The sequence below is a fragment of the Bradysia coprophila genome (assembly GCF_014529535.1).
Source record: "Bradysia coprophila strain Holo2 chromosome X unlocalized genomic scaffold, BU_Bcop_v1 contig_416, whole genome shotgun sequence".
NCBI classification, from domain to species: domain Eukaryota; kingdom Metazoa; phylum Arthropoda; class Insecta; order Diptera; family Sciaridae; genus Bradysia; species Bradysia coprophila.
In genome coordinates this window covers 238,219-252,255 of record NW_023503334.1, presented here as the reverse complement: position 1 = coordinate 252,255, position 14,037 = coordinate 238,219, and the positions used below count along the sequence as shown (strand labels likewise).

At 35.3% G+C, this 14,037-nt stretch overlaps 2 protein-coding genes across 2 annotated transcripts; both read left to right on the top strand.

Moving 5' to 3' along the window:
• Positions 1 to 755: 755 nt before the first annotated feature.
• LOC119069930 (putative FERM domain-containing protein FRMD8P1) lies at positions 756 to 8,183 on the top strand. Its single transcript, XM_037174153.1, has 9 exons — positions 756 to 1,639; positions 1,720 to 1,991; positions 2,053 to 2,189; positions 2,762 to 3,108; positions 3,174 to 3,524; positions 3,587 to 3,716; positions 3,794 to 3,892; positions 3,992 to 4,151; positions 7,987 to 8,183. The coding sequence occupies exons 1-9, from the start codon at positions 1,473 to 1,475 to the stop codon at positions 8,112 to 8,114; spliced, it is 1,791 nt and encodes a 596-aa protein (XP_037030048.1). The 5' UTR covers positions 756 to 1,472; the 3' UTR covers positions 8,115 to 8,183.
• Positions 8,184 to 11,664: 3,481 nt separating this feature from the next.
• On the top strand, positions 11,665 to 13,510 carry LOC119069929 (NADPH dehydrogenase-like). The gene is made up of 4 exons (XM_037174152.1): positions 11,665 to 11,940; positions 12,232 to 12,466; positions 12,527 to 12,795; positions 12,862 to 13,510. The coding sequence occupies exons 1-4, from the start codon at positions 11,716 to 11,718 to the stop codon at positions 13,477 to 13,479; spliced, it is 1,347 nt and encodes a 448-aa protein (XP_037030047.1). The 5' UTR covers positions 11,665 to 11,715; the 3' UTR covers positions 13,480 to 13,510.
• The last annotated feature ends 527 nt before the right edge of the window (positions 13,511 to 14,037 follow it).

The window sequence follows — 14,037 nt, the reverse complement described above, 5'->3', positions numbered from 1 at the left end:
GTCTCAGAGACCATGTAAACGATTTAAATCAATATTTAAAGACTTCTGTTCCAAGTCTTCCTGGTACGGAATGAAGAGTAACAAGAATTCAAAAAAAAGTACATCTCGATTAGTAATGTGGTGAGATAACATAGCTCAAGCAATCATATCAGAAGGAGCTGTATAGATATTTCATCGAGCATATCCTTAATTCAATAAGATAATAGTAGGACTGCCAGCAATATAATTCACATAAATTGTCTAACACAATTAAATGGTCCAGCCTTTTAATTTACCACAAATGTTAAAATAATTAAAAAAATGTTTCTTCACGACTTCACTAAAAACGTAAATAATTCCATTTTTGTTTACAGTGCATACTTGATATCATTAGTATCGAGTCAATTACATCTTTATTAATTTTACAAAATCTTTTACTTCATTTGTTTGGAATTAAACTTTGCTAATAAAACCAAATTAATCCGTGCTCCACCACGTATTTTTGTCATCGTTTTCTATAACGGATATAACGCACCTCGACCAAAAGGTTTAACGCTTATCCGTATAAAATATATGTGAACCACCCTCACCATAAATATATACAGTGAATTTTCAATCTCTCCAAGTTGTATCGTTGTCAAAGTTTTCGTACAGAGGGTGGTAAAAACTTTGACTCTCTCTGCTAGTCATATGCGGTCATATGGTGATAGGGGAAAAATTGAAAATGTACAAACACATACAAAACTTTGGCTTTGTGTGTATTCGCCACAGAGAAAGTTTAAATGGCTGACTGTTTTTAAATAGCTGGTGGAACATTTTCTTTGGAGGTGTTTTCATTTTCAAACATTTGTGCTAAGATAAACCATTTTTTCGTTATTGCAATTTTAACGGAAATTAATGTGTAATCCGTACAAAAGATAAAACAGAAACGCTGGCATATATTGTTGGAACAGAACAATAATTCATCAAACGAGAACGAATTTTTTTCCTTTCACAAAAGTGTATTGTCGAATAGGGGTGGATGATATAAAAAAAAATCTGTGATAAACTAGTGCACGATAATTTTTTTCACGGAAACTACTTGCTTCGAATGAAATGCAACTAAATTATTTAGGGAAATTCGTGTTCGGTCGATAACAATTTGGATACAGTGTAATGTTATAGGGTTAATCATAAATGTTTCGTATGCTAGAACGACCATTCCATTATTTATCGATTAAAACACGTCAATTTGTGTTCCATTTGAAGTTAAATTTAATTATAAAAATCAGAGCAATCACTTTTATGAAACATGTTTGTTAAATGTATTTATGTCTCTGAATCATATGCAACATAGGAACACTTAACATAAAAAAAAACTATTTCCAATTAGAACGAAGTGTGTGAGACAAAAAAAAGTGATGACGAAAGTCTGAAAACATTGTTTTCGAGCTTAACATAAAAATAATGATTTAAGAACGTGTAGAAGTAACATTAAATGTCACGAGTTTCAAATGGATGCAATGGACTATTGTCAAGGGCCACCATCCTCAATGGGAGAAATGGTGACAAAGTCAAAATCTCAAATGAACTCAGGAAACTACATAAATGTTGTGCCAATGCCAGTTGGTGTTCAGTATCATCGAAGAAAATACTCTCCACAAATTACCGCAGACTACCAGTAAGTCCATTGACCATCAATCAGAATTTTAATGCAAATTTTTCCAAATGAAAATTTAATCCATCCCAATTCGTGCATAGACCGAGAATATACTATTCGGGTGAATATGTACCACGGGAACGGTGCCGCGAAGATTACTATCCGATTGCATCGACACCAGCAACGGAAATCGATTCTCTAGCTAACAATGCGGTCGCATCGCCGCCAAACGTCTCCTCTGTACTATATACAGTGCAGCGTGTTGTCACAACATCACAAATTCAAACTGCCACATCATTTCCACCAAATTCGGTTACAGTTGCCAATGCTGTTCGAAATGAATCTGATAGCAATGCTGTGCAAAGTTCGCCAGGTAACGATAGAATGTTTTACTGAAATTGAATTTAAACCGATTTCCTTGTGTGTGGGTTTAGGAGCAACCTTAAGTACAAATTATCAAGCACACACAACAAGCTCATCGGATTTATTGCAACCATCAAATATTAGCATTAACAACTATATGAATTGTGGTGCAACATCAGCATCAACCACTCCGAGGCCTCTTCAAAATGTAAGTACACAGGAACGTGCCACCACGACGTGGAGACACTAACGGTGTCAAGGTTCTGGTGATTTAATTTTAATATTGACAATAGGCTGGTGGTTAAATTGATTTAAGCTGGGCTGTTCATTACTATAATTTTGGATTGGATACGTCTCATATCTGAAGACTGTCATACCCTAGCATTAGCGTCGCCAGTAATGTCTAAGTAGTTAACACTAGTATAACTGAAGAGTACAACTCTTTTTCGCAGGCGTCCGATTCCGATAAAATCGTTAATCAGTTTTGTTAGAGTTAGAGGAAACCAATGTCTCAAGCATGACCAAATTTAAATCCATCATCCAGTTTTGAACAACGAAACCGTAATCTTCTACTATTTTGTTGATAAGCAAATCTTTTACTTCATTCGTTAACATACAATTCACTATATGAAGGTCATCACTTATTTCTGTGGTTTCTGTCGATAACATATGACCAGCCGCTTCTAAAGGCTGTTCCTATCTTTCCGAAATAAACTTTAAATTCGGATCTACTCGTCTCCTAATAAAACAGTTGCATCTCTTCTTATCATTATGTTCTAGGTGATACCAACTTGTGTTTATTTAATGTCACGCATAGCAGTGCATATGGAAATTGAAGGTACTGCTCAATGTCCAGCACAAGTAATGTTAGCTGCAGCGCTTGGATGTGAAGAATTAGGAATAGCAAATAAATTACTGGCACAAAGTGTATTCGGTTTATGGATGACGAGTCCGTTACTGGAAATCCAATTGAAACCACACAATCGTCCTTATGCGGTACGATCGTCATGGGCCAAATTATTGGAAAAGCACAGCCATGGCAATGCGATTCAGAAAAAGTATGATGAACCGATGATTGGCTTGAAGCGCAGTGTATATTTCTCGAAGAAAGACGAAGAGAAGATCAAGTTAGTCGAAAATTTATTTTAGATAATATCGGAGCGGACGTTAATCTACTTAATTTCAATTGCAGAGATCCAAGAATATTGGAATTGTTGTATGAAGAAGCGCGACACAATGTTTTATCAGGCCGGTATATAATGGAGCCAGCTCATTCGATAATGCTTGGTGGAATACAAGCCAGAATAGAATTGGGACCATACAACGTACACACTCATACAATCGGCCACTTCCGAGAGAATCAGTCACGATTTTTACCGGCACATGTGGCTAAAAGTTCTAGTTGGTCATGGCTGCCAGTCAGTCGAAAGACATCAGCTGAAGTCAGACTATTGGAACAATTCAAGCGGGTACCGACTACGGCTACAACTAGAAAATTAATGAGAAAATATTTAGAATTTTGCTGGGCACTTCCATTTTACGGGTAAAATCTGGCTGTTATAAATTCGCTGTGTGAAATTTTGGATTAATCAAATGGAATTTCAGAGCTGCCTTTTTCCACGGACAAGTTGAACAACCTGTTAGAGGTCTAATGAGTCTCGTAAATCATAAGGACATTTCAGTATTAATTGCAATCAACGAGAAAGGATTGTTCGTAATAGACCATTTCGAGAGTGTGAGTACATTCTGCTATTTCCACAAGAAAAAATTTCTTCACACTGCTAATGGAATCCGTTTCCTTCGCTTTTTCAGACATTGATATTGGGACTTCGCTATGAGGAACTCTCATGGGATTATGGAAAACCAAGCGTGTCCGATGATCCGGACTGCTTGTCATGCATTTTTATTCAGGTAAACTTTTCATGCATTTCGTCGCTTATTAAATCGATACATGAAAAAAAAACACCAAATTTTCTCTTTCTCTCTCTCTCTCTCACTTCAATTGACCAGTTTGATGCAGTTGAGAACGGAATTGCCATCACAAAGTTGATGCAAATATTTTCCCGTCAAGCTCCAATGATGGATGCCTTATTATCTTATTTCGCTGAACAAATGAAACGACGCAGGGAAGGATACGATGGTCAGCCGCCTGAAATAAATGGACCTGAAGGTAGGAAAAATGGTGTTTTTGTTCATTAAACAATTTTTGGGACGTTGTACGAAGAATGTGGCGATGATATGGCACTATTCAGATAAAGCCACAGAACTCGCTGAAACTTTTCCAATTTTCTTTTGTCGATGGATTTTTTTTATTGTAATGGAAAGCATTGGAAAATTGAAAGGACAAATTGAATCGATATACTTGGCATGTAACTGAGAAAACTTTTCTTTTATGTAGGATGTTACGCCCTTGCTTTCCACAAAAATTACCATCATGGAACAATGGCAAAAATTGGATTATTCTAACAGATTTTCGATCTTTAGCTTGAACTATTTTTAAAAGTTTAAAACAAACTACCAATTCGAGCCTACTTAAAGTTTGCTAATTTTCAATTTTAACTTCATTTTAGATAAGGTACACAAAGGTGCCTACATTCTCTTCCATCGTACATAATCCATTGTTTAGAAATTACCACCCTCTCAGACCGCTTAAAGCTAAGCCGAGATTAAAGCTTTGCCTGTACTCAAACATAAGCAATAAATTTCCTATTAAAATGTTCAGAAGGTCGAACATTTTTTGTATTTACTTCCACACCCAATGTAAGTGGAAAGCGGACGCGATTTGCATTTTTAGTGTAATGGCAGAAAAGAAATTTAAAATTGCAAAAAATTTAAAATCTGTCCTGCACCTGCATATAAGCTCCTCTCTGCTTCTATTTAAATTAATGGAGTTGCACGTGCACCGTAGAGGTGTCCAAAATTGTATGGAAAAATTAAAGTGCCAAAATGTTTGGGGCGCAGGGCAGAAAATCATTCTATATGGTCCCCTGATAAAAAGTGTATGTGGGACCGACTCGATCCGAATCGATTTAGGGGTCGCTCAGGGACGAAGTATGTGAAAAATAGCCAAAATCGCTTGCAACCAGGTTCAAAGAAAAAAAAATATTTTGGACTGATGATGAAGAGTGATGTTAGGACATCTTAGTTTATATTAGTGTAAAATCATCTCGAGAAAACACTTTTCAACTTTTCCCGTTTATCGGCACCTACTGTGTCCAGGCAGTGCTTGTCAAAGATCAGATTCATAGCGTATATTCTGAGAGCGAGTCCTTATCGGTGACGACCAAAACCCAAAAAATTATTATGTGGAAATGTTCAGCGTAACGAGGTATTTAAGATAACGCAAAACAAAGTTTCATTATTTCAGATTTGTTTGATACTTTTCAGAATAAACTTATTACTCGGTGTCCCCGGCGAACTTTGGTGAGTTGCACTGGACGTCCACGCAAAGGTTCCGATCTCTTTTAGTCATTTCTTGATAGCTCACCATGTAACCATTCAAAATAAACCAAATTGGTCAGAAGGTACAGACTAAGTCGACTTCGATGAGACCTAATGTGTGCCCATGTCACATTTCTCGAAAATTTCAATATGAAAAAATTCGAAAATTTCAAATTTCATGATTTTTAGAACTTTGACTGAGCAGAGCTTATTTACGACACTAAATGAGAATATTACTTCAAAATTATAAACCTATAAAGTGTGTAAGATGATAAATTTCAACTTTCGAATTTTTTCATATTGAAATTTTCGAGAAATGCGACATGGGCACACATTAGGTCTCATCGAAGTCGACTTAGTCTGTACCTTCTGACCAATTTGGTTTATTTTGAATGGTTACATGGTGAGCTATCAAGAAATAACTAAAAGAGATCGGAACCTTTGCGTGGACGTCCAGTGCAACTCACCAAAGTTCGCCGGGGACACCGAGTAATAAGTTTATTCTGAAAAGTATCAAACAAATCTGAAATAATGAAACTTTTTTTTGCGTTATCTTAAATACCTCGTTACGGTGAACATTTCCACATAATAATTTTTTGGGTTTTGGTCGTCACCGATAAGGACTCGCTCTCAGAATATACGCTATGAATCTGATCTTTGACAAGCACTGCCTGGACACAGTAGGTGCCGATAAACGGGAAAAGTTGAAAAGTGTTTTCTCGAGATGATTTTACACTAATATAAACTAAGATGTCCTAACATCACTCTTCATCATCAGTCCAAAATATTTTTTTTTCTTTGAACCTGGTTTGCAAGCGATTTTGGCTATTTTTCACATACTTCGTCCCTGAGCGACCCCTAAATCGATTCGGATCGAGTCGGTCCCACAGACACTTTTTATCAGGGGACCATATAGAATGATTTTCTGCTCTGCGCCCCAAACATTTTGGCACTTTAGTTTTTTGGACACCCCTAGTGCACCGCCTATCTATCATAATATTTTTTGATGTTTGAATATGATTATTTGAAAAAAAAAAAAAAATTGAGTATGATATTTTCACCTGTTGTATGTACAGCTCCGGCTCGGGAAAATTTGCGAAAATATTTTCACGCATATGTAGTTGTGTTAGCGTAATTACAATAATAGACCGTCCATTAAACGACAAATTAAATTTTCTTCATTTGTATTCGAACGTATTACGTAGAAGGTTGAATTTTCTACCACTCTGATTAAATTTCGAAGAAAGGACTACCACAAAACCGTATTCACCTCCACCATTCGTTCCCTTTCCACTTGTAAAAGTTAATTAATATTTTGGGTTGTTAGAACCCTTATAATGTGTGAAGAGACTTTTTCAAAAAATGTATTTTGAATTTTAGCGAAGGTGTGGGCATATTATTGGTAATTTGAATGACCGAATTTACCGACAAAATTAACGAACTTACTTTTTGTTATTACAATGAGTTTCGAGAGTTTTGAAACAGAAATGATTCTACCATAGAAGGGAAGTGCAATGGGTATCAAACAGTTTTGACTTTGTGTGACGAAGTCACAAAACCGTCAAAATCAAATAGGAGTTTGATAACGAATATATGCCGGGAAGCGACAAAATCCTTTAACATAAGGTTTGCACACTGTTCCGTCTAACGAGATATTATTTTGTTAATAATTTAAAAATTACAGTTTGTTCATTTCATTTTTACACAGTTTTAGATATGTCAGAGTTTTTAATGTACCCAGTCAATTAAGTTCTTCCCAAATTATGAATTTTTGGCGCAAAATTTAAAATTTCTATCGCGAATTCAAATATTGCGCAATTTGGGAAGAACTTAATTGACTGGGTACATTAAAAACTCTGACATATCGACAATCTTTAGAAACTGTGTAAAAATGAAATGAACAAACTGTAATTCACTGTCTAAACAATATCTTGTTAGACGAAACCGTGCGCAAACCTTCCGTACTTTTAGTTAGTTATTTCGGTAATTTCGTCGGTATATTAGGTAAGTTCAGTAATACAAATTATCAATAATAGGCCCTATCTAATATACAGGTTCAAATGTCCCGAACGACGCCTAATTTTTTTTTAGCAAATTTAGCGAAAATATAATCTGTCTATAGAATACCTTCAAAATCGATTAATGAAAATTATCTATTATAAACGCAACACAATTTTTCGTAGTTTGGAATTTTTTATTGTGCGTCAAAGACACGGTTTCCTGAATTTGTAACAAGACAAATAGTGTAAACACAAATTTTCGATATATTTTCGTTAGAATCTGGTCAGTTTTTTTTACAATACATGAAGTTCAATGAGGCCGAATCAAACCACTGCAATTTTAGATTCCAACAATTTAAATAAAAAAAAATTTTCGTGAAAATTCCCAATCATACATACATTTTGTTCATGACCGTGAAGACAAGAGCTAATCTAACTCGATCTAACTTGTCAAAATAATATTGTCCGAATAAGTTATTTTATTCACAAAGCCCCGCGAAATGGAACTTACCGCAAATCTTGGATCTTGTAATTTTCAACTAATCGTAAAACATTTGTTTTTAGAACCGAATCCGATACAGAACAACGGCAATGGCGTTTTGAGTAATAAGTTATCAAGATTAACGTTAGCAACATTCGACGACGAGAGCAGATGCATCGGTCAAACTGGATCACTATCGATTAGTTTTTGAAGTGACATGGCAAATAAATCTCTCGCGTATTTACTTCAAATTAAAAACAAGAGGACAACAAAAATCGAACAGAGCAGAAAAAAATTAAATTTAAATAAAAAGAAAAATGAGAGAATTATGTAAATAATTGAAAAAAGAAAAAAAAAGAAAATTAAATATGAAAAATATCAAAATATTTTTGAAATTAGTAAACGGGTTAAAATTTAGTATGGAAAACGTGTAATTATAAAAAAAAACAAGAAAAAATATACAAAATTAAGGTCGAAAAAATAATTGGTAAAATGAAAACGATATGCATGAATGACAACAACAAAAAACCAAAAAAAAATTAAAATTTTGTACATCACAAAAAAATAATTTATTTAAATTTATGAGTAAAAATATACGATAGACACAAAAGAATAATGATCACAAACCTGGATGAAACAAAAAAAAAGTATTTAGATTTCTTACAAACAACAAAACAACCAACCAAACAAATTGTTTATCAATATAACATTTAATGTGCATCAATTCGTAATGCAAATCGATTCACACTTATAATTAAATAATTACCGACTCTATCGTTTTTATTTGGTCCAGATTTTATTCAATTTAAAATTAATTCCGAAAATTTTGTGTAACAATTTTGTTTCTTGATAATATCTCAAATTAAAAAGCGACTAATTATTTCGAATAAATGGAACCATTGCCTTTTTATTCTTATAAACACTTGGGATTGCAACACGCTACCATTCCACGTGCTTCAATTTGATTCGATACATTTGTTCAAAAGATCAAAATCGAGGAGAATAGGTACCTGTCAAAATTGCAATTACAATTAATCCACGTCGTGCTCCGTGCGGTTTCCACATCATATACAAACTTTACAAATTTTCTGCCAGTTAACTGCAATCGGTTCATGAAAACCATTAGAAGGATACTTTTGAAAAACCACCCACCGAAATCGGACCCATTTCGTATGGGTCGATTTAAGAGGTCTTAGCCAATATTGGTTGCTGCTAATTGCTTTTCAAAGGTCGATTAATGTGTGTTTTTAGACTTAGGTTATGGCCTTTAAATATTTGTGATCTGGATGTGAGTGGGCTCATCGGAAAGCTCAAGGCTGTATACTTTGAGGAGGTCACGCAGATGCAGATACGCGGGTTATACACACCACGTTTCATACAAAAAATTCACCACCTTGTCCAAGTTTTTATTTTTGATGAGTTGGAGTTATGGACCGAACCGATGGCGTGTCGATATAGAGCTAGACTAATTTTCCTTTTCCTCGAAGCAGTATGTACGCATATCAAACTAAGGCAAAGTAACAGGTATTTATGCAGCCAAATACTTCAATGAAGGTTTTTATTTTAAAAAAAGTTAAATTTTTAATCCGAGCCGGGCCGAGACAGCATGTCATATGAGGCAAACAAACTTATAACTGTCAATAAGACACGAGTTATACGAACAGGTACGTTCAGTTGATGTTGCAGGTAAAATCGGATGTAGTGGAAAAGTCGAGTTTTGTGTAAGTATGTGAAAGGAGTTTCTACACTGGGGAGGAAATTCTAATAAAATGAGAAACTCATAAGAAAACGTTTGATGTTTCTGTCATTCGAGATAAAATTAAAGAGAGATTACAATGGTATAAGGTATAGGCAAACCTCGGACAACTTGGAAAAAGCAACGGACGGAAAACCCTTTATGAAAGTTTCGTTTGTAAGAAAATTTGACACTTCACGTTAATTCACGTTTGTTCTCGCGGATTTCTCTATGCAGAATTAATTTACTTTTGTCGTCGTTGCGGCTCATGGACTGATTTGAACCATATGCATTATTTTTGTGAGACTCTACAAACTTAATTACAACATTTTTACCGACAATATCGATAACAGGTGATACGGCCGACCGTATGAGATTAACTTTTCCTTCTATAAATGAACTGTGATAGATTAATGTTCAGTTCAACATCCTCGACGCGACATCATCTGTGTACTAATGATATAAAATTGCAGTCCTGGTAAAGGAACAGAAGTAAAGAGTAGTAAGGAGTAATAAAACCATCTCTTTTGAATGTTTCACTTGACTTCTTTCACAGGTAAATCAAACATTTCGTAGAGCATTCTAGAAATGCATAATATAGGTATTGCATTTGGCTTTTTGTCTAGTCACTGTCACGTCATACTCATCAAACGAATACAAATTCCACTATCAATCAACGATTGATAATCGTTTTTAAAAATATTTTGCATACAGCAATTAAATACAAAAAACGTAGTCCAATCTTCAATGAATTGGCAGTTTTCACAACTGTTAATGAACGAATTCAAAAAGATAGCGTGATTACATCATCAGAACATATTACACACGGGATCCGGTTGTAGTAAAACGATTTGTTTTATAGAAAGCGTTCAATCGTTGTAATTTTGTAGTACTTGTGACGTTTCATGCAACAATGAAAATAAAAGAAAAACGTCTACTTGAAGCAATCCGAAAAAACAATCTGAACTAATAGGTGATCCATGTGAAAAGAAATTTGAATTTACCATGAAAATTCAATGTATGCGATTCCAGCATTGGTGATAAAGCGTTTACTATGCATGTTTATACCAATCCAATTCATTTAGCTTTTGATTGTAAGCATCGATGGCTAAAAAACATTTATCATTTTATTTTTAGGGTATGAAATCGCGGAGACAGCGGATGACATAGCAGAACCAAGCAGGAAAACTAAATTTTCAAGAAAGCTTCATTCCATTTGAGAGCTCTATCTTCTCTGCATTATTATTAAGGTATTTTAAAGGTAGTTAAACAAAGAATCATCATCATAGAAGTATATGGTAAGTGGTTTTCGCATGCCCTCGATTTTCATTCTCTAAAATGGGTGGGTGGGTAAAATTATAATTTCGTTTTGAAAATTGAATGGTTAAAGTAAAATGTCTCTGTTCAAACCTCTACGGTCGTTTACAAATTCAAATTTTTCGAAGTGGACAGAATATTCAGCGGCATTTATTATCTTGAATGCTACAATAAATCTAATATTTAAATGAGTAGAATTTGTGTTCCAACAACATTTTAGACGAAATTAATTAATTGAAAAAAAAATGACCAGCCTAACCAGTTCTAATCGAGATTCAAACACAAACAATTCACGCGTGGAAGTCTTGTAGAGCAAGAACAAATTTCGTAGAATTGAAAAATCAGCAACCGAAGTGAAAATTTTCTCTCAATCGCTCACTTTTGCATAAAATTGTCCTTTCTCCTACTCAACTAGAAACCATATAAAATACATCTGCCTCATAAAGTTAAACTTTTCTATTCGACCGACTCTAATTAGTCAATCTAATTGACTTTTATCGAACTCAGCCGTATTCATACCTACTTGTAAATTTGCACACATAAAAATGTTAACCTTGGAGTATCTGTTATCAATTAATGACGAAGCAAATTGTGACTTCATCATCAATATAGATAACTTCTAGACTGTGATAATAGTGATGTGTTGTATAATACGTCTGAATGATTCGAAGCGTTTTATTTCGACGGTATAAAATATGTAGAAAACCGCTTTGTGTTCAGTAGTGAAGTTCACTTAGTGGGTGAAACATTCTAAAATTTTATGTTCACACGCGCACTTAATACACAAAACGTAGTAAAAATGGGATCGTTAGCCACTCAAGTAAATAAAACGGTCGAAGTTAAGGGAAATGGCCTAGCTATGGATGTCGGACTTGTGCAAAATAAACCCATTGGACAGGTCATCGAAAGCACTCAACCGAAAACTGTTCCCAAATTATTTACACCATTCACAATAAGAGACCAGACGTTTCCGAATCGAATACTGGTAATATAACTTTTGATTTTTGGTGCACCTACAGAATAAATCCATTACGCTCGTGTTCGATTGACTATCTGATGTACCTTAATCTGATAGAGGTGTAGACAAAAGTTGTTAAATCATTAGACGAGTCAAAAAAAAGTAGCAACAAAATGTTTTGGTAAAATTTTTAGGAGAGATGTCGTTGACCTTAACGTGTGTGTAACCAACAATACTCACCACAATTTCCGATCCAAAATTTTCGTTTCTTTTGATATGTGTTCTTTCTATTAATCAAAGATTTTGTGATGATTTTAGGTCGCTCCCATGTGTATGTATTCATGCAAGAACCAAGATGGAATCTTGACCGATTTCCACTTGGCACATTATGGTACTCTTGGAATTCGTGGAACATCTCTTGTTATTATCGAAGCGACAGCTGTTGAGCCACAAGGTAGATTGTCACCTGAAGATACTGGTATGTGGGGAGACGAACACATCGAACCATTGAGACGCATAGCACGACTTGTACACGCATCTGGTGGGAGACTTGGTAAATTGCTAATGAATTGTTCTGTTTGACACAGTGAGTGAACGTTCTGCTTTTAATCAGGCATTCAGTTAGCGCACGGTGGAAGAAAGGCAGCATGTTACCCTCCTTTTCATAAATATGAAGAGAACAACGGCAGATTAAACCGAGGATCTCCAGTGCCAGATAGTGAAGGCGGATTTGCGAATGAAATTCGTGCTCCGACTTCTGTTGCTTGGTCTAAGGATATGCCAGCTCCGAAAGAATTAACCACTGCTGAAGTCAAAGAATTGGTACAGAAATTTGCTGATGCTGCAAAGAGATCGGTTGAGGCCGGTGTAGATGTGATAGAGGTAAGAATATCAATAAAATATAATTGAATCAACGATCTGATCAAATGACCTCCTTTCACCTTTAAGATTCACGGAGCACACGGTTATCTAATTCACGAGTTCCTTTCTGGATTCACAAATAAACGTACCGATGAGTATGGAGGAAGTCTAGACAACCGACTTCGATTTGTATTAGAAATTATCGAAGCAGTTCGTGCTGTAATTCCAGCTGGTATGCCGCTATTTTTGCGTGTTTCTGGAACGGATTACAAAAATCCTAGCGATATAGTAGCATCCGACCCAGAAGGTTGGGACATTGATCAAGTAATTGAACTTTGTCGAAGAGCAGTTCCGCTTGGTTTGGACCTAATTGACATATCGTCTGGGGGCAATGTTCCCGGTAATCGAGGAGTTTTCAGTAACGATTTCGGCTTCCAAGTTCCATTGGCTCAAAAAGTGAAAGAGGCAAATATTGAAGGATTACTAGTGGGAACCGTTGGCGGACAGAATGTTCCTACGCTATCGGAAAAGGTTTTGCAGGATAACAAGGCGGATGTTGTTCTTATAGCAAGGGAATTTATAAAAGATCCGAGCTACGTTTACACAGCGGCTCGAGAATTAGGAGTGGTAGCTCGTTGGCCGAAACAATATTCATGGTGGCAGCCATTTACAGCTGAAGAAAAAACTACGTTAGAACACAAATGAACAATAAAACAATTTAAATAAATAGTTTCCACTTCCATTCATTTGTTTTGCTTAACGTTTTTTTTAAGTCTTTCAATTCATCTAACTTGCACTGTTCGAATGCTACAGAGAGTTGTTGTAACTGATGCAAATTAATTACGTATAATGACTGACACGGCTATTCAACCAACAAATCTCGCGATTTTTTTTCTTTTCTGAATGAGAACTCGTTTAATGAATGCAATCTGGTCTGTACCGTCGAAATGTGTAACCGTCCACTTGTTACACTTATTTTCGCTGTTACATTGTTCGCTCTCAATTATACATTTGCAGTCAACGGGAAGAATTCGATTTTATTATCTGCGTGCATTATTTAGCTGAATGAAAATTGTTCTTGAATAATGTAAATAACATTGCGGCTTGACCACATGTGCGTTGAGTCTTTTTTTATACTTTAGAAAGTCATAATTTAGAACATGAAGCATTTACCTATCAAATTTCCATCTGTTGCATCAAGAAAAGACCGCGAATGTTAAATAAATATCTCCTCATCACCTTATGTCTTCTCAAAAAATCAGC